The sequence below is a fragment of the Staurois parvus genome, unplaced genomic scaffold, assembly GCF_062004578.1.
Source record: "Staurois parvus isolate SC_StPar_1 unplaced genomic scaffold, SC_StPar_1.0 ptg000025l, whole genome shotgun sequence".
NCBI classification, from domain to species: Eukaryota; Metazoa; Chordata; class Amphibia; order Anura; family Ranidae; genus Staurois; species Staurois parvus.
This window is the reverse complement of record NW_028317821.1, coordinates 28,490,240-28,514,280: the sequence shown is the minus strand read 5'-3', so window position 1 is coordinate 28,514,280 and position 24,041 is coordinate 28,490,240. Positions and strand designations below refer to the sequence as shown.

The window sequence follows — 24,041 nt, the reverse complement described above, 5'->3', positions numbered from 1 at the left end:
AATATTTCAGTTTATAATATGCTTGCACTGGGTTATGTTTTGCCAGAGAATACAAAAAAAAGGATCTAAAATATGAAAAACGTTTCTTAGCTAAGAGTATTGCTAAACTGGGTTAAGGACTGCTGTAAATGCTTGGTTTTGTAAATATATTTTACAGAAAAAACACAGATAGTAGCTTTCTTTGTTCCCCTTCTTTCATTCCTTTGCAATCCTTTGAATAGTAGGTTACTACATACTTTATAAAACTCCCTGAAATCTTTTTTTTTTAACTCTGTTGATTTCTTTGTTTGAAGCTTGCAACAGATGGGCTGTGCTTTGATAGCCTTCCACCTGCACTTACTCAGAGTAATAATTTTGCATGCCACACCACAAGCTCACCATGATGACATAAGAGCTATGTGACTAGTTTTTTTTCTCTTCTCTCTTTTCCTTTTTGCTGTTCTGTATTACAGTGGTTCTGGCAGGCAGTTCTCTCCTGACACTGTTTACAGCACATGATATTTGATTCAGTCTCTTTTTTAATCTGCGTAGGGAATTAAAGAGAGCAGCATCAAACAGAGGTAAGCAACATTGTGGCTCATGTTTACATTTGCATTGTAATGATAACAATATTATTTTTGTAAACCTCTGCCAGGAACTCGTCCTGAGTCTATGTTCTGATTTTGTACATTTTTTTCATTTATGCTGCATGTTTTGATAGCAATTTTAGAATCAGTGAACACACTGTGGTTTAGTTTTACCACTATTACTTTTTAATGAACATTGTATTTTTTTTTCAGTAATGCTTCCTTTCAGTTAACAGACTTTAGGAAAATAATTTGAGTTTAATACACATAACTGTACTGCAAGCATTAAAAAAGTCTGTGCAAAAAAGAAAGTGCAGGTTTAAAGACTCCAAAGACAACCAACTGATACATTACTTCTAATAGAGTTCTTTAGATACATTTTCGGAATTTTCTATCCACTTATTATTATTTTTTTTTACAAAATCATTGCGCAAATGCAGTTTTATTTTACTTTAGCTGTGGTATATACTTATACTTTTATTATTGCATTTGTCTGAGAAAGACTATTCTAATATAATGTGCATTTTATTGCAGATCCTAATCTTAGAAAAACATGTCATTAACATATTTTCTGCATGTGGTTAACACTTAATTGTCTCAAATTCCTTAGCCTGAGCCTTTCTAAATTAAAACACACAGTTTAGCTCTGGTTTTAGAAACGTATTTGAAGAGTTAAATTCAATAATATCAGTGACAGATTGAAAAGGCAGTTTTGAATCTTGGCTTTCAAACTGTTATATGCCCTAATTTAAATTTACTTGTATATGTGCTTTTACTGCAATATGATTTCAAATGTGAAAAATTAATGTTTGTTGAGATTTTTGTAGAACACACATATATCTGTGCCCTGCACACAGGTGACTCACGGCTTGGCTTACCCTTAATTCTACCTTAGCTTTGATATTTATTATTGCATCTGATAAGTTATAAAATTGCACAGCAGATATTTTATGATGCAGCTTCTAGGTTGAAGTAGAAAGTTCAGACAAAGGATTATAAATGCAAAACATTTATGGTCCATTCATTAAATACACAAATGCTTTGGAAATGAATCCCCCTTCTTTAATTTAAAGTAAACTCTGATACTGTGTCACAAAAGTGGATGCTCCCTATTATTTTCAACATAGCAAGTCACCTGCAAAATGATTATTTTTTTTAGAGTACCAACCCTTGAAAATATTCAAAGACTACACCCACAAAGTGGGATGTCTTAGACTTCAGCTGCTTCCAATTTCCTACATGACACATCATTCAGCAACCTATTCTTTATCTTTTATACAAGGTTTTGCACCTTATGAAACATTTTTCTGTATATAAAATGGACCCTAAATCAGCAGCTTTGCTACACCATGATCTTAGCTGCTTTGTTTGCAATACTAATGGCAAAAATGGAGCTGTGCTTCTGAAAGCTTTGCATGGCTAATGTGTCATATAAGATTTTTTTTTTTTTTAAATAACTACAAAGATTCCATGATAAGGCAAATTTATACTGACCTTGAATAAATGCCACAATCATGTAAAAATGTTATGTTTTCAAAACTGAACATACATAATTTAGCAAAATTCCCACCTTAAGTAAACCTCTGAACAGTCATAAGATTTTATGTCCAATTTTGTACCCCACCCAAATTTGTACCCCACACTCAGGTTGTTGCAAGTGATTTAGCTACTGACACTACTATGTAATAGAGCATGGCCTTTCTTCCACAGATGTTACTTTTGCAGCTGTCATTGGATATCGAGTGGGACTGCTTAGTGTGCTAGGTTTTGATGGATTTCTTTGAGTTACTTGTCTTTGCACATATTAATTATATTGTGCACTGCCTTACTGAATAAGGTGTGATGAACAGTGAATTAATTATATGGTCAGGCAGAAACCCATGCAAAATACAATAATATAGTGTCATGTACCCACAAAGGTAATCATTAGAGGTGAAAATGGCTTAAAACCAAATCTTAACAATTCTCTCATTCTGCTCCCTTGGCTCATATAAAGGTGGAGAGAAGTTGTCTTCTACTCACAGATTTTCCAATTATGAGAGTTCATAGGGTTTTTTTAGTGGGATACCATAGAAATATTCTCCCCTTTTCAGCTTTCACGCATATCCTAACCCTAACAAACTAATAGAAATGCGTTACGAATAAAATCATAGGAAAGAGTATGTTTGGAAAAGAAGAGAGGCAAATGATAATGGAAGAAATATATATTTTTTAACTGGGTGGCAAGTACACAGCAAGGCATCATGGTCCTTAAAATATGGAGGACTATCAGCCCTGCAGACAAGACAGAGAGGCTATGATTGAGGACCAAATGGGATTTTGTTCTTACAGTGTCCAACAGCATTACCAGTAAAACAAAATGGCCTTCTAAATGCTGGGCACTACCAACTTGGACTAGGCAAAGAGGTCAGTAACCAGACGAAACCTGATTTTCTTTAAACACAAAAATTAAACAGGGAGTGGCTATATCAGAAGAAAGTTAACCATTTAGACAAAACAAAGAAGTCCAATAATTATATAGAAGAGTAAACATAATGATTTTTGTCCCAATAGATTTGCCAAATAGAACAATTTTACTTTGTTCTATTTGGATTACTTTTGTGAAAAAAGAAAAATTATAAAATTGTTATTATATTTTTCTAAACAGCACAAAGTATTTTTTCTTTGGTTTTAGTAAACAAATTGTGTGTTGCAAATTGTAGGGGTTATTTACTAAAACCGCATGATACAAAATCTAGTGCAGTTCTGCATAGAAACCAATCAACTTCCAAATTTTTTTTTTTGTCAAAACTTAATGGAACAAGCTGAAGTTAGAAGCTTATTGGATACCATGCACAACTGCACCAGATTGAGTGCTCCAGTTTTAGTAAATCTCCTTGTGTGTGTAAGGCAGTACAATATATTTTGTCAATACAGCCCATTTTTGAATCAGACACGTACCTAGGAAGAGCTAGGTACTTATAATCAACTGTACATTAACAGTTCTTTACCTGTTTCTGTTTTTTTTTTAATTTCAGTAGCAGTCATATCTGCATTGGGTATAACATGTTCACACTTGGCTTCCACACATGCAGACAGATATTTTTTCCCTGCAGGCTAATACATGTAATTGCTTCATATTTTTAGGGAAAAAAGAGACAACAGTAATGTGCATAACCTTGGAGCCCATTAAGTTGCCCAGTAACCACCAAGCATTTTTTTTACTGTTGCTTCCTTTTACTCAGCAGTAAATGTTGTGCCTTGAAGATGGCAGATTTGAATGAGACTGATACACCCCACAAATACTACTATTTTTTACTGTACTTATATATTTTCATGGATCTTTAGAGGTCTCTGTTTCTTTTACTTACAGCTTAATTCCCATCTCTTCTTTGACCTTAACTAACAGATCCTAGAATTGACCTTGCCAGACACTTGCTTTTCCCGTGTATGGCCAACACTAATTTGGCAAGAGAAGCTAAAAGGTGAAAGAAATGATAATAGGAATTAGTGAAAGCTAGCAGTATTAGTTACTTAGAAAATGCTTGCCAGTGTTTATATACCAGACATAGGACTTTATTTGCTAAAGCCGGAAAGTGCAAAATCAGGCTCATTTTTGCAAAGAAACCAATCAGCTTCTAACTTCATTTTGCTCAGTTAAGCTTTCCTAATAAAACCTGGGACTTGAAGCTCATTGGTTTTAATGCAGAAATTAGCCTGATTTTGCACTCTCCAGCTTTAGTAAATAATCCCCCTAGTGTTCATTACTGTATGGATAATTAAAGTGAACTGATATACCAGAAATTTGTGAAGCTGTTGGAAAAGAAATAATAGTAGGATCTGAATAGAATTAAATGTAATATTGCAATAGACTGTAGCTGCACTAAAGATGATGCTGAAGAAGTATAAAAAATGCTGCATCTACTAGTGGTAATGACTCAAAGCAGCACTACTGATCTTTGGAGGTCCAAAAACAGTGAAGAACCAAATGCAGTCTAACTAATGGTGAGGATTCCAAGAAGCACAGGGAACTATGGGGTTTATTTCCCAAAACTGGAGAGTGGAAAATCTGGTGCAGCTCTGCATTGAAACTAATTAGCTTCCAGGTTTTATTGCCAAAGCTTAATTTAACAAGCTGAAGTTAGAAAGTGATTAGCTGCCATGCACAGCTGCACCATATTTTGCTCTTTCCAATTTCAGATAATCAACTCCATGTGTACATCAGAAACTTTTCTATGGGGTTGTGTCTGTTGATACAACCACTCTTCACTGGCAGGAAGCCACTGGAAGGTCTACAAGGCAGCATGGGAGAGTTCACCAAAAGTCTGCAAAACTTCACTTGCTCAACATAAGCTTTGACCTGGAAAAAATTCACTCATCTCTAGTTCTCAGCTATCAGTGAGCATGCTTCTAATCTGATCCCAATCACTGTTTTTTGGTGCCTGCTTGAAAATAACAATAGCACCTGATCAGTTCCTAAAGGCACAATAATAATTGAGGCTGAGGCAGGCCATAGAAGATGCATTTTTCTTTAGTGCAAACATGGGGTGCTGAAAAGAAAAACACTTGATTTCCCCATCAACACAGTCAGTTGATGGCCATTCCTGCTGGGAGAACACAGTTATTATTGCTAGCTGCTATAGCCACTGGCAATAATCACATGTAAAAATCGGATATGTTGGTTGTACCCAAGTCGTACAACAATTGAATGGGTACAATCAATCTACACATAGATGGCTTGAATCTAGGCTGGTCCCAGCTGAAATGGCCAAGATTCGAAACATCTAAGGGCAGATTTTTGAATGCTCTGCTAAAGTTTGGATTGGTGATACCTAAAATTATCTATCTATTCTGCATGATTATATTTTGTGAGCTATATTAGTAGGGCTTAGACATTCATTAAAGTATATTTGAAGCTCAAATCTTTTTTTTCATTTTGGATATAGTAGGGGAGGGTTAAAACTGCTGTTACATTTTTCTTTTTTCCATGTGTGTCTCATTGGGGGATTTTCCTTTCCACCCTATCCTTCAAACTTAACTGAAGGTGATTTCAAATGTGAATGAAATCCCCTCATGCTACAGTTGACATGGGAATAAGCATCCCCTCTGGACTATTTCCCCTCTATACCTGCTCTGCTGTCAACTCCAATTTTGGATTTACTCCCACTTTCATTCTCTGTGACACTGGTGATCAGGACAGTTAGAGAGAATGCCTTTCACAGATGAAGACCCAGAAACCACAAGGACACTTTAACTGCCAGCAAAAAAGAACGTGAAAAGAGATTCACAGAAAAGCGGTTACATAATGGACAGAAAGCGATACTCAAAGTAGTTAAAAAAATTATGCTTTATTACACAATACACATATGGACATATACAGGGGCGGACTGACCATTTGGAAATTCGGACACTGCCGAGGGCCCGGGGCCAGTAGGGGGCCCCATGAGATGCCCCTTGTACCTTTTTCATAGGCTTTTTTGAGTTTGGGCAAGGACACAGGGGCCCCATGATCCCCTATTGTCCGGGGACCCCATGAGTTGTCAGTCCACCCCTGTACATATAAGGTAACTACCTCAGTTAGCCATCACCTCAGTATGAGATAATACATCAAAATTGACCTAAAATCACTTAAAAACATACGTCTATCGGCGAAAGACATTGACGTCATACGTCAGATACGTCACTTTCAGTCAGACGCCTTGGCGCCACACACGCAGTCCTTCAGGGGAGGCGGTAATACACGCCGGCATTTGGCGGTGTCAGGCTGCACGAGTACCAGGATGGGAGCGGAGCCCGTCTGCTTCTAGTCCCGATAGTGGCGGCTGCCTCCGGGACCATGGGCGGTTATCCTGACGAGGGAAACTCTGCAAGAATATCAACTAGGGCATGGGTGGGGAGTGATATGCAGCACATGTAAACGAGAATACAGCATATAAACGCCATTGCCTATCTACTTAAAGTGACTCACTTACTGACTTCCCATATGTCACCTATTTATTTCAGGATGGGGACATCATGTTACACTATCTAAAGGTGCACAGCACCCTATGTTTACTATCAGGCACGGATGCTCCTGTATTCAACATTACAGTATTATTATTAAGGAGGTGTGTAGCCCGCACATGGCGGTGAAGAACCCCTTTACAGCAAGGCCCTGCCATTTCTACAACACTGTGGAAGTCACATGGTGACAATACTATGGCTATCAAGTTCATCTTATCATGTATTATGGACATGACTGCTGCTGTTTGATACCTCACCACCTACTTTTGCCTTACTAAACTTACCATAACTACTTCCTGTTCTGGTTATTACCCAGCTAGTGGTTGTGGAGGCAGATTGTCTCTATATATCTCTCTACAGTCTATATATACCTGTTTAGGTTTTATTGGGCAACTATATCCATTGTCTGGTACTTATGATCAGCCATATACTGCATTGATTGTTATGCCATTTTGGTACCATTTTTTGAAACACACCCTACATGGCGGTGTAACCATTGTGTCAGTGCTGCATATGTATTAGACCAACTGTCATTATATTTGCAGCACTTTATTACTTTGACTGGTCATGACGTCTGTTTTTAAGTGATTTTAGGTCAATTTTGATGTATTATCTCATACTGAGGTGATGGCTAACAGAGGTATTTTTTAATTACTTTGAGTATCGCTTTCTGTCCATTATGTAACCGCTTTTCTGTGAATCTCTTTTCACGTTCCTTTTTGCTGTATGGTTTTTTTTGGTTACTGGGCAGATAATGGATGTTTAGAGATATGTGTTATTTATAAGTACCTTATTTTTCTAATTCTACGAGACATTAAGTGCCCACTGCTTTGTCCAAATCTTAAAAAGTTTTTCTTTTAGTTACTTTGAGTCTTTAAATTACACTTATATCTTGATGAATGATGCATGTGCCATCAAAAAATGATTATAAATATTATACAGACAATCTTATAGATATACAGTATAGAGTGTTGGAGAAGGATGTAACAAACCAACCTTTCTATGATCACTGAGGTCTTGAGCAAGGCTGTTTAGGTCAGTTTATTACATTATTTGCATCTCTTTCCATATCTTCTCACCCTCTTATACTCAAATGGACTGCCCCCACCTTAAAATTCCCCAGTTTTGCTTATTTCCAACTGAATCCATATTTAATCCATTTATTGTTATGTTTTATTGCAACAATGTTATGCTGCAGAGGCACGCTCACAATTTTAGACAAAAATGTAATATATTGCAGTTTACCAATTCTGAAAATGTGTTGGCATGTTTGTTTATTTTTTTAGGCTTTTTTCCTTGGTTTGGTGATTCTGCTAGTAACACACTTCCTGTCTTGGGTAGCTTTACTTTGGGGAGGAGCAACAGAGTCATTGTCAACCTGTGGGGAGTGTAATGTTAAATACACTACCAAATATAGATGGACTTGACTAACAAATTATATCTAACACCTTTTTAGCAGGTACAGCAACAGTTTTTTTGTTCCTTTTGGGATAATGGTTTGTCTCAAAACTCTACCCCCACTCTTGTTGGACAGCTTGGTCTGATAAAGGAAGTTGAAGAATAGCACACCTACTGACTATCACCAGGTGAAAAAAAAATGCTAACGAGGAAAGACTACAAAAGAAAACACTAACTCAGAAGCAACTTTAAGGATTGATAATCTGCAATATAATACATTTTTGCTTTTGCATTTAGATGTGCTTTAGTGTATGTAACTCCAATGTTACTAAAATGAAACACATCATCCTAATGTGATCACTGATTAAAAGGTGCTTGTCTGTTTTTAGATACTAGACTAGAATGTGATTCTTCTGCTGCAAGGTAAAAAGAGTTTCTTTTGGTCAATGACTATTAACATATATACGGTATATATATACACACACACACTTTCTCATATTTATCCCACTTTGCCTGAAACACTTGCCTAAAAAACATACATATGCAAATTTTATAGTGTGTACTAATTCAAATATACTTTTCTTTTATTTTCCTCAGGTGCAGCATATATGGCAACAATGCACATACAACTCATTCCTATAATAGGGCTGCTCCTTATGGGCAGTGTATTCTCCCAATATGCTCAGTATGGTTATGATTATGGTTCACCAGATGATTACTATTCAAACTTCGCTATGGGACCTTCTACTGCTAACTGTGCCCCAGAATGTAATTGTCCGGCAAACTACCCATCTGCAATGTATTGTGACAATCTTAAATTAAAGAAAATTCCTATGGTCCCTTCTGGCATTCAATATTTGTACCTCCAGAACAATATGATTGAGGGCATAGATGATGATGCATTTAAAAATGTGACCAATCTCAAATGGTTGATTCTAGACCACAATCACCTGACCAATGCAAATATTAAGAAAAATGCATTCTCTAAGCTAAAGGAGCTACAGAAACTTTATATAAGCTTCAACAATCTCACTGAACTTGTGGGGCCACTACCAAAGACCATGGATGACCTGCGTGTAACCAACAATAAGCTCGCGAAGATTACCCCTAACATTTTAGAGGGCTTAGAGAACCTTACTGTTGTACATCTACAACACAACAAACTGAAAGAAGATTCTATTTCTGGTGCATTTAAAGGCTTAAAATCACTTGTGTACCTCGATCTAAGCTATAATGAGCTCACAAAGTTACCAATGGGAATTCCATCAGGCCTAAGCATGCTTTACTTTGACAATAATAAAATCAGCAATATTCCTGATGAATATTTCCAAGGTTTCAAGGGGCTACAGTATCTTCGCCTATCTAACAATCAGCTCAAAGATGCTGGTGTACCTGGAAATGCTTTCAATATCTCAACCCTTCTTGAGCTGGACCTTTCATTTAATTCACTTTCAACCATTCCAGCAGTGAATGAAGGCCTGGAAAACCTCTATCTGCAAGTCAACAAAATCCAGAGTGAGTTGATAAATATATGTTTGGTTGTGTTACATACATACATACAGATATAGAATATTTAAAGTATAACTAAAGGCAAAGCTTTATTTTTAGTTTTGAATAGAGAGCAGAGGGATTAGAACACTTGTCAGTTTTTATTGCTATCTGTGCCCCCATTAGGGTTAGTCTCTCTAATTGTCCTGTTTATCATTATCATTGAAAGTGAAAATCCCAATATTTGAGCTGTCCCCAGAAAAGTAATAGAGGGGAAATCTTCCAATGGGGACACTAGTTCTGGTGGCCTGGGGGTCCCCAAGGAATTCCCTTAATTTGCAGGAATTTCCTCTCACTTCCTGTTTGGCTATGGGACAGGAATTGAAGGATAATCTCTGCAATGAGATACAGATGGCGAACAAAAATCTGACAGGGGTTATAATCCCCTTGCTCTATCCAAAATGAAAAAAAAAGTTTTGCCTATAGATCTTAAAATAGTACAATGAATGGAAATCAAAGAAAGTAAAATGCACGTGTAATGGAATTGTATTGGATATTTGTGAACATGAAGATTTATGGATACCGTGAACCAGCTCATTTTTTACTGGTTATGCATTTTTTTATGTTTCAGTTTGCAGTAACATTAAGGCTCCATGCACACTAGCAGTTTTTAAGTTTCTAGAAGCTGTTAATAGCATTTTTTTCTGCTCCTAGAAGCTAAACAGTGTTATCCTATGTGTCCATGCACACTACTTTAGGCTATTAGCATTTTTTGAGCTTCAGCTTCTAGGAGCAGAAAAAAAAGTTTTTTGGGGAATTTTTCCAGCAAAAAAACGCTAAATGCTTCTAAACGCTACTAAATGCTACTAAAATGCCACTAACAGCTTTTTTCTATCTTCTTTTTTTTCCTACGTGTACTGTAAAACAATGCTAAAGCTCTTAAATGCTCCTAAACACTACTAATGCTACTAAAAATTCTATTACCAGTGTTTTCTATCCAGCATTTTTTTAGCTTAAAAAAAAACAAAACGCTAGTGTGCATGTAGTCTACTAGCTGCAACGTCAGCTGTCTACCTTCCTTAACACAACATACATAGTCATATCAACACTAAAGACAATTAGAGATGAAAAGATAAGCATTGCTGATTTAGTAAGTAGCCATGCTTCCTTCAAACCATTAGCCTAAACTGATACAGCTTATCCAGGCCCAGGCCTAGCCATGCTAGGAGTACCAAATTTATGCAAACTCACAGGAGTCAATTACATTTCTATGTAATGCTGTCTGATAATTAACAATTAATTGCTGTTTGTTTACTAATAGCTACAGCAATATACCAGTTTTGTGTTACTAAATAGGGTCATAAGAGGGCTAAGTGAGAGCTGTTTATAGTACTGTACCTGTTTCAGCCTTTTAAACTACTTAGTCAAACTTTTTTTGTTTTGGGTAGTGTAGGGAAGGTCTAGGACTTCTACTAGGTTTTCATTGCTGTATGTGTCCCTACTAGGGATTCAACTCCTATTTGTCCTGTTGAGTATTCACTTTGAGATGTTTTTTTCTTGGTGGTGATGTTCTAATATAGCATGAATGGCAGTAGAAAGATTATGCCAAAGTGTCTCTCTACAATGACATTGCTAACAAAAATGTTGCATTGCTTGAACAATAGTCTTACAGTCTGCAGTTTCACCTCTGGGCCCAATCCACCATATATGTCAGTCTTACTTTTGCATTCTTTTACTAAGACAAACAGTGGCTCCCTTTGACAAATTTAAAAGCCATTTCATACATACTGATAGTTGATGATGTGAAACTCCCTATCACTGCAATATTATAACATACAGTAATGATAAGTATAAAGAATATCATGTTCACAATATGCTGTTAGCAACAATAGTCCACACAACTGCCTGGATGGCTGGGGGTTTACCATATTATACCCATGCATAATTACTGCAAACTATTATTCTTACAGTATTATGTGAAATGACTTGAGTCTCTTGAAAGCTATAGTAGGCTCGTTGTAAAACGAAACTGTCACTAAATCCACATCTAAACCCACCAAAAAAACTATAAAAAAATGTTGTATTACATGCTGTTTATACTCATTCAGTCACAGAAGATGGAGATGAACAGAAGATGGAGATAGAGAGCAGAAGGATCAACTAGGTTTTTTGCAGAATACAGAAAATGAATGGGATTCATTTTCTGTATTCTGCAAAAAACCTGGTTGATCCTTCTGCTCTCTGTCTCCATCTTATGTTCATGTCCTGAATTCAGCTGTAGAGACAACTCTGCACATGCTCAGTTTTCACTGAGTTTCTATGCTAAACATTTCCTCCCTATCACATTCGAGCAGCCCATGTGACTATAGAGTCATACATGTGGGCATATACACAGTGATAAATGACAGCCCCCTCCCTCTCTCTTCCTCCATGTCCACTAACCAGCTAAACAAAAGATATTACATGCAGATTAATGGAGGAATCACATCCCTCCTATTCTAAGACATAGGCTGGACAGAGCCTGTGACCTGCAGAAATCCACCCACACCTTGTAATTTCCACAAAATAATAAAGATCTGATTATATATACAGTATATATATATATATATATATATATATATATTCCAATTTAAAACAGTTTATTGATATTATTTATTGATTTTTACTCTGCATTTCAAATGCTGTTTTTTTTATTTGAACATGAGACTAGCAGAAGAAGACTAGAATCTCCTCCTGCTTATGTTTCCCTGCAGACAGGCTGGGAAAGAGCTTGGTCATTTTACAGCTGTATATCAATAAGGAAAAAAGTACTTAGATTTTTTTAAATCAAAATAATTGCAGTGACATCATCCATATACAGAAATAGAAGAGAAAATGTAAATGAAACAGTATGTGTTTAGTGTCACAATTCTGTATTTAGTACTTGCAATTTTCAAATATAAGCATGAGAAATAAAACTACAACATCATAAAAAAATAAAATTATTACAGAATGTATCAATGTTAATAAGCTACCAAACATTGTATTAAATACTTACTATTAATCATTATAACAGTTGTTGCTATAACCGCTGTCCTGCCCTCTTCAGTCAATGTTGAAAGCTCTCTGTTGTACAGATGATGCAATCCGGAACCATTATCATTATTAAACATCATCTAGAAGCTATATAAACCAAAATGTATTTAACTGCAAGCCATCATGCAGTTTTGGGATCCACACAGCCCTGTCACACAGAACTGCAAGAAAGAGGAGCAGCAGAATAACAAGGCCATTACTCTGCTAACTTTCCTATTAGCAAGTTCTTTCTCAGCACATATGTATGTAGCACACCTGATTGGCTTCCAAAGATGGCCCTGTCTCCTCCAGGCTGAGTGCTTTTGTATATGTAGTTAAAATAGACTTGCATCAAAATATGAGTACTTCAACTAATTAAAAATTTTTTTAAACATGCATAAATAAATGCATAAGCTCTATTGATCTTTGTCTTTTATATTTGGTAGGAGTTCAGCTTTTACAGTTTTGAGAGCTTTTGCAATGAACAACTAAGCAAGAGCTATGTGAGCCATTTTATTGGTTCTGGATGATATACAGAAAAGTAACAACAGTGCTTGCATAGAGAAAAATCAATCTGAAATACACAAAAATATATATTTGAGCCAACATTACAATATAAGGAAGTTTGCCAACAAAGTCATGGCCTTTAGTGGGGGAATGATGCAGCCATTTCCTGATTGGAATTTGATTGCATGATGTATAGTGATCCTAAATATCCAGTAGTAGATAAAAGTAGTAATAGTGACAGTAGTAGCAGCACTAGTGTTATTTGCATTGTTTGTACAATTAAAAAGTTTGTTGTTCAAAATGAAAATAAATAAATACAAAAAAATAGGTCCCATTTAAAGTAGACCTCTATTTAGGAGTTAATTCAAGGCAAAAACACTGTTGAGATTTTTCTCAGAGCCTATGGTGGCAAAGAAAGATTTAAATTGTACCAGTTCAGCAGGGAGCAGTCAAATTTTGATCCATGTGAGACCACTGCAGTTAAACAGAAGCTGATCTATCAACCGGTCCGATAAAAGCCAATCAATGGGGGAATCAGTTCACCTTTAGTGAATGAGGTGAAGCTCTGTGGACATCTATCATCTAACAATGTGCAAGCAACAAAAATACAGTTTTGTCCTTGTACATAATTGGGTATTCTTTGCAAAGTGAAACTCCACCAAATTCACTACACACTGGTGAAAATTGAACAGCCCATTTGCCCTTAAAAATGCAAATCCCTTAAATCCCAAAGTTTGCCTGTTTACAAATCATTCACTAGCACAGTATGAAAAGACAAATCAATCAGTAAAAAAGAGAACTTATTGCTCATAGATTCCAAAGCAGGAGAAGGAGCACTTCAGCATATACAGCCATGAGCTGTATGCACAGGAGCATCTAGGCACCACAAATACCAGGAAAGACTACTGTATTTCATGGTAAATTCCAGACAAAAAGTGCATTTTTCAGTGTACTACTTTGGCACACTTTATATTTCTGGATGCTTCTTAAAGACAGCAAATCTTAACTATTTTTGAGTTCAGGTCCAATTTAAGCTTGGCTTGGATATCTACAAACAATTGTTTGGAAGTTACATCAAATAAAACTAAATATAACATGTTCAAAATTATTGAAAAAATGTTTTCTTCTTAGATTCTCCTAGCATGAACTAATTAGCACTTTTGAAAGGTTAGCTTTGATAGATTTCAGTTATATGTGAGGTTGAATTGTCTTGATTGTTCCAAATTCTATTTCTGCATTGCTCATGTTCTAAATTCAAAATCTTGTCTGGAAGATATACCTTGATGCAACAGGTGAGCTAACTGCAGAACTCAAGGCATAGATCTTGCCTTTACAACTCACAAAAAATATAAGAATCTTCTAACTGATATTGGGGTTTTTGTGAGATTTTCTTTTAATTGTTTGGAGGATTCTGGTGCCAGCACACTTTTTGTTTCTGCATATCTTTCAAACGGATGTGCATAAAATTCTGTGGGAATTATCCACTGAAGTATTTGTGACCCTTTCCTGGTGTTATGGTCATTGGTATTATGGTCATGAAAGCCATGCAACAGTTTGCCAACATGTGCAACAAATTCAGAAAGCATTTATGCACAACACATTCACATTATGGCACTGGGGCTGTGAGAAACTCTGATATAATGATGATAAGAAAAGTGGGGGTAAATAAGGCCTCTTACATGTCGGACTAATCAGTGGCAAACACTAAATATTATGTCACAGTCAAAATTCTGCAACAGGGAGGAGAGAGATGGAAGTGTCAGTTGGAAGGTCTTGTGTCACCCGTCCATATTCGAACAGTTGAGGAGAGTCTTGAGCATCATCGCATTGCAAAATGTTGACATACACAGGTGTAGTTTTATAATGCAGCCAACACTGCCAATTTTGTGATAGGCAGAAATTTTTCTCTCTCAGGAGGTGTATATCAAATCATTCATCATTGCTGCTTTGTTCCGATGGGCAAAACAGTGTCCAACTGATAGAATGGATTTTTTTTTTTTTAAATTGGTCAGTATTAATTATATGCATAACAAGGAATATGTGAAAAGAATGTTGCATTACCACTGAATGCTGAACTAGATAATTAGTACATAAGGCAAGATAAAAGTCCAAGGCAAAGTTTGTGACATTTGAAACGATTTCATGGACTTTAGACCAATATCTGCATATTGCTGACAGATCCACCAAATATGTAAAAATGTCCCTTCTGCCATATCACACCTCCAGCACCAATCAGTCATTTGGTGATAGATCTTATGTAATAGAGCAGGGGTTCTATACCACCTACTGAAAATCCTATAATTATGCTCTTGAGATTACACATTTAATGAGCCTTTGTAGATTGATAAGAAAATTCACAACCAATCCTCATCAGAAATGGTTTCTCCCAGGTCCAACACCCATACCTTAATAGGTACTTCGGAATTTGTAGGGGAATCTCTGGTAAGCATTTCATAGATGGTCGACATAAGGTGAAATTGTGGAGAATCTGCAAGACAGAGCTATTCAAAGTATGTAAAGGGTCTACGGAAAATTGGTTTCCTTTTTGGAATGAGTCTGTAAATTAGACTATACTGATACTGGAGTATCTATCAAGGTATCTGGTTAAAAACCTCCATGCTAGAAAAAGAATACAGCTTTAGGTACCAGTTTGAAAGCTAATTGTTTTGGGAACCCAGAGGGAAGTTGGGATTAGAGAACAGTGAAGACATAGGGAAAGGAGTAGAAGTGAGATTTGTCAGTTTGCTAAGTCTGTATAGAAGCTGAAGCAAGATCTCTATGAGAGGGGGATCTAAAATCATATCCCATAATGGTCCCTTTTTAATCCAGGGGATAGAGGTTAGGGATGATTGAGAGAACATTTGAGCCAGTCTTTTAAGGTACCATGTACTTGCCAGTCTACAACCCTTTGCAGCAAACAGGTTCTGTAATAAGTATGAATGAATGGAAAACCTATACCCCCTCTGTCTTTAGAGGGTGAAGGCTGGGATAATCTTATTCTGGGCATCTTAGATTTTCAAATAAATCAATCCTTTATGCATGGCTGCAAAAAGAGTAGAGGGCAGTTCGTATGTATGATATCATCGTTTGTATGATATATACAATTCTAGGGAGAACTGTCAAGCTTGCATTTTTAATTAATTTTCTGTCTTTGTTTTGTGGTAAGCAGAGACAGAATACTGCCATATGAATTTTATCTACATAGAATTCTTCAAATCTATCAGACCCAATGCATTCTGAGTCTTTGCAAAAGGACTAACATGTCAATAGAATTTAGATTTATATATTTTGCTTGGATGCTTTGATAACCACTCCAATTAGTTATATTAGAATGAAAATTAACATGATGATGTTAAATCACATAATAGCAGTACTATAAATTTTAATATCTTTCCTTCCTTGTTACAGAACTAACCGTAGGCAGCTTTTGTAAAGTCATCGGCCCACTGGACTACTCCAGGATCAGACACCTGCGTTTGGATGGAAACAACATTACCCGATCTGAAATTCCCAATGAGATTCACAACTGCCTCCGCTTAGCTTCAGATATTGAGTTGTAAAGTGAAACATTTGTATAAGCAGTGGTTCTCAAGCTGATGACTCCTTCTTTCATTCATTCATTCATTCAGGTCAATGAAATCCATTAAGTATACAATATAATAAAGCACAAATTCTTACATTTTTGTGTTAAATTAAATGCATGTGGTCCAATTGTAAAGATTTAAGGCAAAGATAAAAGATCATTCTACATATGTAAAGGGAATCTTTAACTAACCTATAGCATATGATGAAAATATGAAAAAAATATTAAAACCCCCTTGATGGGGAAAGAAATTCTCTTAAAAATGTAAAAATAATTCATGAATATTATCTTGTAAGGAACAGTAAATGTATTTGGATTGATTTTTAAAAGTGCTGGCATTTTTCTCTATCTTTACAACTGGTCCAGTGAAAATATTTTACGTTTTTCCCAGCTGCACAATTTATAGCCATGTTGCACATCTATGTTACATTTTGCAAAACATTTAAAATGCAATAGATAGATATATAAATAGTTATCTTACAGAATAGTGTGTGACTATAAGTTAACTGGTTTATTTCTCAGAGATGTCAGCTGGTGTAAAGAACTGATGGAGACCTCCACTGGGCTGTCATTGGGAAACATCAACTCAAACACAAATGCTAATTGTAGATTGTTAGTCATTACTACTACTACTGCTACATGAAGCATAGTTCCTAAATGTATGTAGTGGCTGTAACACACAGATTCTGTATGTTTTTTTTTATTTTAGTAAAAAATGTAGTGTGTATAAATTAAGCCTTTGGACTCCTCTTTTCTATTAAATACAATCATTTGATGTCAAAAACACAAGTGTTCTCAGGTATCGGAGTCCAGTAACTTGGTAAGAGGAGAGTAGTATACTTTGCATATTTATAACATTCTTTAACAGAGGCACAATGCCACAATTTCTTTAAGGCTGAACTTCAGGCAAATAACTGAATAGGCAACTGAAATACATATATAGGAGCAGTGTTATCTGCCAAAAGACTTCCAATTCTGACCTTCTAGTCCTGAGACTTATACAGCACTGCTAGACTGGTGATCTGTCTTTTCTTTGCTTCAGTTAGGCTAAACAGCTAGGTCGCATACTGTACCTGCCACCATCATGTGACTGGACAGTGAAAGAGCAGCAACAGACTGATGAAGTTATCTCCTTGTTCTCTGCTACTGTCAGCATGTTCCTTGTTAACAAATATGAAGAAAGACTCCTCATCAGCCTGAAACACTTACTCTCCCTCTACTAGTCTGATTGCTGCTGTAAAGGATAGTACAAAAGGGTTGTTATCAAGGCTAATTCAGGTATATGTAATAGTTGCCTGGTGTTCAGCTTTAAATTTCTGTGTGGACCTAACATCAGTCACATTAGATATGCTATTCCAAGAATAGTAAATTTTTATATTAGATTTAACAATATGCATTTACATTTTTATGCATTTTCCTCTGTTGGTTAAAAGCGGAAAACCCATTTTGCACCTGTGTGATGACTAGGATAATGTTGCATCCATCTGACCCTACACATTAAATTATCTGATCTCAGATCTTGAAGGCTCTGTAGGCAAAATTCTGGGCACTTGTTAACTTTTTTGGTTGGGGTAAAGACAATATAATATCTGCAATTAGAACAGTTCATATAATACATTTTCCCATGTACAGCACTTAAAGTGATTATGCCACCCTAAACTATACATTAATGGCAGGTACAGTCTTTGTCCGACAACAGGAAATGCAACATAACTTTACTATCTTTTTTCAGAGTTGCTCTTGCATACTCCAAGCACTTACAAATCTATGGGCTTGCTGTATGCTAATCCCAGAGCTAAAATGGTCTCTCTTAAAAGCATGTATCAAGATTAGCATATAGCGTACTCCTGGGCTTGGCATTCCAAAACCTAAAAAGGAACAACTTTGAAGCCAATTAAATGTATGGGTAGATACCTTGATTTTCTACTATATGGCAAATACTGTGACTGTAACTTTGATATGACATATTTACTTTTCAAATCACTCCCACTATTGGTCACATGAAAAGCCTAATCCCCTTCCAATTTTAAAATAGCATTCTTCAGTTGATATCCCAGTGTCCATACTAGCAGTTGACAGTTGAATACCAGACAACAAAGGGTAAAAAAAATTCATGCAATTGAATAAACTTGCTCACTTTGTCTCATATCAGGAATAGCCTATCCGGTAATAGAAAAACACGAGCATCACTGAGGGTCAGAAATGGTTTCCAATTAACAAGATGAAAAGTTATACATTTTCTTGAAGCATGATATGCAGTATCAAGAGTAACCTGCTGTATGGATTGGTCTATTTGATAAGCAATAAAACCTTCTTTTTATAATGTTCTTGTTGCACCAAAGCTATTCATTTATCAAGTACGGTAAGAATAGAAGACCTTATTAATTGCATTTACTTTTCATTATTTTTAGATTAAGTTGCTTCATTTGCATGATATTGCAGTAAGATTAAAAAATTATTTAATAAATAACTGAAAGAAATCAGCTTGGGCACCGCTGACCAAATATAAAAAAAATTAGAATGTTTTTAACATCTTCCTATCAGGATACAGGGTATGCATACTAACCCTTAGTACTAACGAGTAGCATGACTTTAATAGTCACAATGTTTGTTTTTTTTTTCTAAAACTATATCTACGTGCAAGGAGTACCATAGACACAAACACACATTGTTCAAAGTGAAGTAAGCACCATATGCTGTGCTTGTTAAATAGTTCTTTAAACTGTATCTTATAGCTCTAGTAGCACTTAAGGGCTATTTAACTTACATTGTAATTAGAAGAAAAAAAGAGAAAAAAACATTCTGTTATTGCAAAATTGTTTTTATCCTACACTTATATGTTTTTCTAGCCAAAAATCTAATTAAAGGGCAGCCTCCAGTAAGCCTCATTTAATCTGACCCTAGTTTATTCTTAGAATACTCCATCTAACAGTATCTGTGCTTAGAGGCTGTTATAAACTCTTTATTACACACTCTCCCCATTACATCAATTCCTAAATAGCAGCTGTGAAAACTCTGAAAAATTCAGCTTTATCTTTAGGAGTCTATGAAGCTTGCAATGATACAATGACATCAACCCTTCTTTCTATGATGGCAGAAATTGTTTTCTGATGCCTGAAAGCATAGCCAATAGAAAAAAAAAAATAAAGCCAGCCAATACTAGAGAGTTGTGGCATGAGAGCTTACAACAACCTCTATGCATGGGTACTGTTGGATGGGTTGGCACAAGGAATAGCTATGGTAACTTTAAATTCTTTGGTATTGTTGTCAAATCATACAATAAGTATACCTGTAGTAATGGTGCTCCTGAATTTTGGTTATTGTAAATTCTGTACATTTTGCATAATTACCCCTTTTTCTGTGATACTATAATTGTAAATTATAATGAAAAAGCTGTCAATTTAAAAATATGCTATAAAACATATAATTTCTATAAACAATAACATTTTAAATGTAATTTTTCGTTCCAACCTATGTAACAGTGACTGTGTTTTAACCTAATTGGTCTGACTTTTAATGTTTTCAGTCCTGTTTCTTAATGTGAATATTAAACATAATTTTTAATTAAGCATAAAAAGATTTTACATTTTGTTTTGAATGTGTATTTCGTTATAGTGCCTATTTGAGTGATGTTTATTTTAACACAGAAATGAAAAAAATAAAGTAACAGCTTTCACTTAAAATAATCTTTAAAATCGACTTTTGTGAAAAGTAAAAAATTGCCTCAGTGGTACATTATGATATAACACTAGATTTTCCTTTTTTTCCAACTTGATCAAAGTTCTAGTTTGAGACTGGCCAGCATCACTGGTGATACTTTCTTGCTTTAATACCGGCCAGTGACCCCAACATGAATTACATAAATTTTCTTAACTGATGAATATTAATGTTAGCTGCTTTTTAAAGCAAACCTGTTAAATTCACCTTTTTTTGCAGTTGCTAATGTCCTGTCTGGGAGCTGGTTAACAAGAAATGAGTCTTGGCATTGTTTATTCACTCTTTTTTAGGTTATTTATTGATTTATTTTACTTATTGTGCTGCATAACTTTAGATTGATGTTAACCCATTTAGATTATTTATTTGTCTAAGTCAGTAGCTCCAAAGCAGACTTTGGGGATGCTAAAAGCGGAGCTCCACCCAAAAGGGGAAGTTCCGCTTTAAGGACTGCTCCCCCTCTCCCCATTAAGGATTGGCACCTTTGGGGGGTGGGGGGAACAGGTACCCGAATTTGACAGGTACCAGCACCCACTTCCAGTCCGATCGCTTAGGCAATCCGAAGCAGAAGGTGTTCTCCCTTCCTCTCTCCCTGTAGTCTTTTGGGACACGTGACAGGTCCCAGAAGACCACAGTACCGTTCGCGAAGAGCAGTGCTACTCGCACATGCTCAGTGGGTACTTGACTGTGAAGCCGCAAGCTATCACAGCTGGGTGCCCACACTGAAGATGCCGGCCTCCTGGAATACAGGACGGCCGGTGAAACTGGCTGCGGGGGACACACCACGGTACCGAGGGACAGGTAAGTGGCTATTTTTTAAAAGTCAGCAGCTACAGTTTTTGTAGCTGCTGACTTTTATTTTTTGATAGGCTGAGTGGAACTCCGCTTTAAGTACGTGGAGCTTTTCTTCTTTTTTTTGATGATACATACTGTATTTCTTTCATTGGATTTCCAGGGGCATATCTTTGGTGTACTGTAAAGGACTGAGCAGTACCAAATTAAAAGCCATCAGAATGTGCACTGCTCTTAACATTTCAGAAAGTAATTCAATTGGCTGATGCTAAAATAAAATTTTTAGATATTGCTTTATACATATTTTGTTTAAGACATCCCCTACCAGCACCAAATAGAAAGAAAACTCCTAGTGCCTGCAAAACTGGCCAATTGTCTTACTCTGCACTTTTGTGTTTTGTATCCTGTGGATACAACTGAATGCTAGGCTGTTCAGATTGGAAAAACTACAACAGCACAGTGGCCAAGTGGTTAGCCCTTCTACCTAACAACACTAGGGTTGCTGGTTTGAATCCCATCCATGGCACTACCTGTGTGGACCTTGCATGTTCTCCCTAAGTCTGCGCGGGTTTCCTACCATGCTACAAAGATGTGATGGTAGGTTAATTAGATCCTAGTATGTGTATGTTTGAATGTGAGTTAGGGACCTTAGATTGTATGCTCCTTGAGGGCTGAGGACTGATGTGAATGTACAATATATGTAAAGCACTGCATAAGTACCTGTAATAATAATAACAAATCAAGGTAGAGTCATGCTTCCCTGCTGCACTATGCACATCTTCCTATTAGCATACCATTGTATGCTAATACTGGACTACTTCAATGGCGAATAAGAAGTTAGGGGCAGGCCTCCACACTACCATGAATTGCCGGAGCCAGGGGCGGACTGACAACTCATGGGGCCCCCCAGGCAATAGGGGATCATGGGGCCCCTGTGTCCTTGCCCAAACTCAAAAAAGCCTATGAAAAAGGTACAAGGGCCATCTCATGGGGCCCCTTACTGACCCCAGGCCCTCAGGCGGTGCCCGAGTTTCCAAATGGTCAGTCTGCCCCTGGCCGGAGCATTTCCCATCATTTAAGCACAAGGGCAGGGAGATGAACGCTACTGCAGGTAAGTGAAGGCACCCTTGATGACTGCAGGCCCAGAAAGTGGGGTTGGTGGGGGCAGCTCAGAGAAATTTAAGAAAGGCCTGCTGTTACAAATTTGCAATTGCATTAACACTCTTACTATTTGGACCTGTGTTGTGGCAATGGTACAAGACAGCACAAATAGTAACATTTTAGAGTGTTTCTGTCTTCTGAACTTCAGTCACAAAAACTTACATTCAATTATATTATTCAAGCACCACAAATGAATATAAATCTACTTTGTGTGCATCAAATCACCTTGCAAACCTAGTAATTACCTTGTAAAGTGACATTCTCATTCTGCTGCACATAGCCTGTGGATCAGCCCCAACAGATCCTCCTATTACAGGTTACCTGCAGAAAAACTACAGGGTCATGCTGCATAATGTGTCAAAGTATCAATGACCTGTCTTTACAAAATAACTCCCGTAGAGTTAATTAATGCTGGATTACTGCGCATAAGTGGAAGAAATACACCGAGGACACCATGATTGAAGTAAGACTATGCATGCCTCTTGTATTTAGACAATATTTTTTGCAGCTATAAAGTAGCATACCTTTTTCTTTTGAAATCCAGGCTCAAGTAAAATATTATTTTTGTATGTGTTTGCTTTACAAGATGGTGGTGTTTGCTTTACAAGATGGTGGTGGGTTTCCAGCACAAACCCAGTCGTTTCACAACCATGCTGTCTGTGTTTATGGTGAGAATATAGTACCGGTACCTGTGCATGCATCTACAATGTCTACACACGAAATGCAAAACAGGTGTAGAGGAACTCACAGGTCCTGCAATGGAGATAAGTCAAAGCAATAGCATTTTAAAGATGATCTCCAGCTTTACTATCACTTTAACTAGTTTGCTTGGGCTAAGATGGTCCAAATGAAATATTTCGTACACTAACAGGTACACCCTCAGCCCTACCTACAGTACATACAGTTTACAGTCTTGTGTTCCAACTGGGAGATGAGACCTTCTTGTCTCACACCTGGAACAGAATGGAATTGGGATGAGCAGCACTCAGCCATTAATATGCAGCTCTGTATTCTATGAATGAATATAAAACTTCCTCTGACTGGCTGAGTCAGAGATTGTAACATCATTGTGACGTCTAAGGTATCCAGCTCCATATACAATACAGGACTTGTACCTTCCTATATTTGTGGTAAGTGGTGCACAAACCAGCATGGCACTGCTATCTTCCTATACTGCTTATTGAGAAGGTAAGTGGAGCACCAGAGAGACAGCATGTGCATGTGACTTGCATAAATCTAAATATATCAGAAAACTAGCTTATATTGGCCAATACACATTTCTCATACATCTCACAAGTTTTTCTATTCTTTCCTAAATTTCCTGTTTTATTCTTTTCTAACTAAACAATCAATTCTAACTTTTTGTAACCTTCAATTGTAAGTACAGCCAGCCTTTGAACCCACTATAAATTTCATATGCAGTTTCTAAAACTGTGCTCTTTATTCAAGGCCTAACAGGAATAATATTTAGAGATGAGCAAATTATTCAAAAATTCGGTTCGGCTGATTCGCCGAATTCGCCGAATAAATTCGCTTCGAGCCGAATATATTCGCTGCGAATTTAACTTATAAAAAGGGTGTTTCTAGGCTTCAGAGAGCCTTTATATTAGTGCAGAACATTGTACCTTTAATTTAAATGCCCTTGGAGTCTGCTGGGGAAGAGAAATAATACTGTCAGTCAGTATGACATGCAGATGAGTGCCGTCGATCTTAGAATCACCGCACACTTCACTCATTTGGGCAGTCACGGGGCCAAAACCAGAGTGTGGAGCTACAGTGTGGCGGTGGAGGCAGCA

The 24,041-nt window shown here is 36.7% G+C and overlaps 1 protein-coding gene across 1 annotated transcript; it reads left to right on the top strand.

Annotated features, from left to right (window-relative positions):
* Positions 1-395: 395 nt before the first annotated feature.
* On the top strand, positions 396-20,155 carry LUM (lumican). The gene is made up of 3 exons (XM_089652598.1): positions 396-560; positions 8,544-9,461; positions 16,404-20,155. Exons 2-3 carry the CDS (start codon positions 8,555-8,557, stop codon positions 16,553-16,555), a joined length of 1,059 nt encoding a protein of 352 aa, XP_089508724.1. The 5' UTR covers positions 396-560; positions 8,544-8,554; the 3' UTR covers positions 16,556-20,155.
* Positions 20,156-24,041: the final 3,886 nt, after the last annotated feature.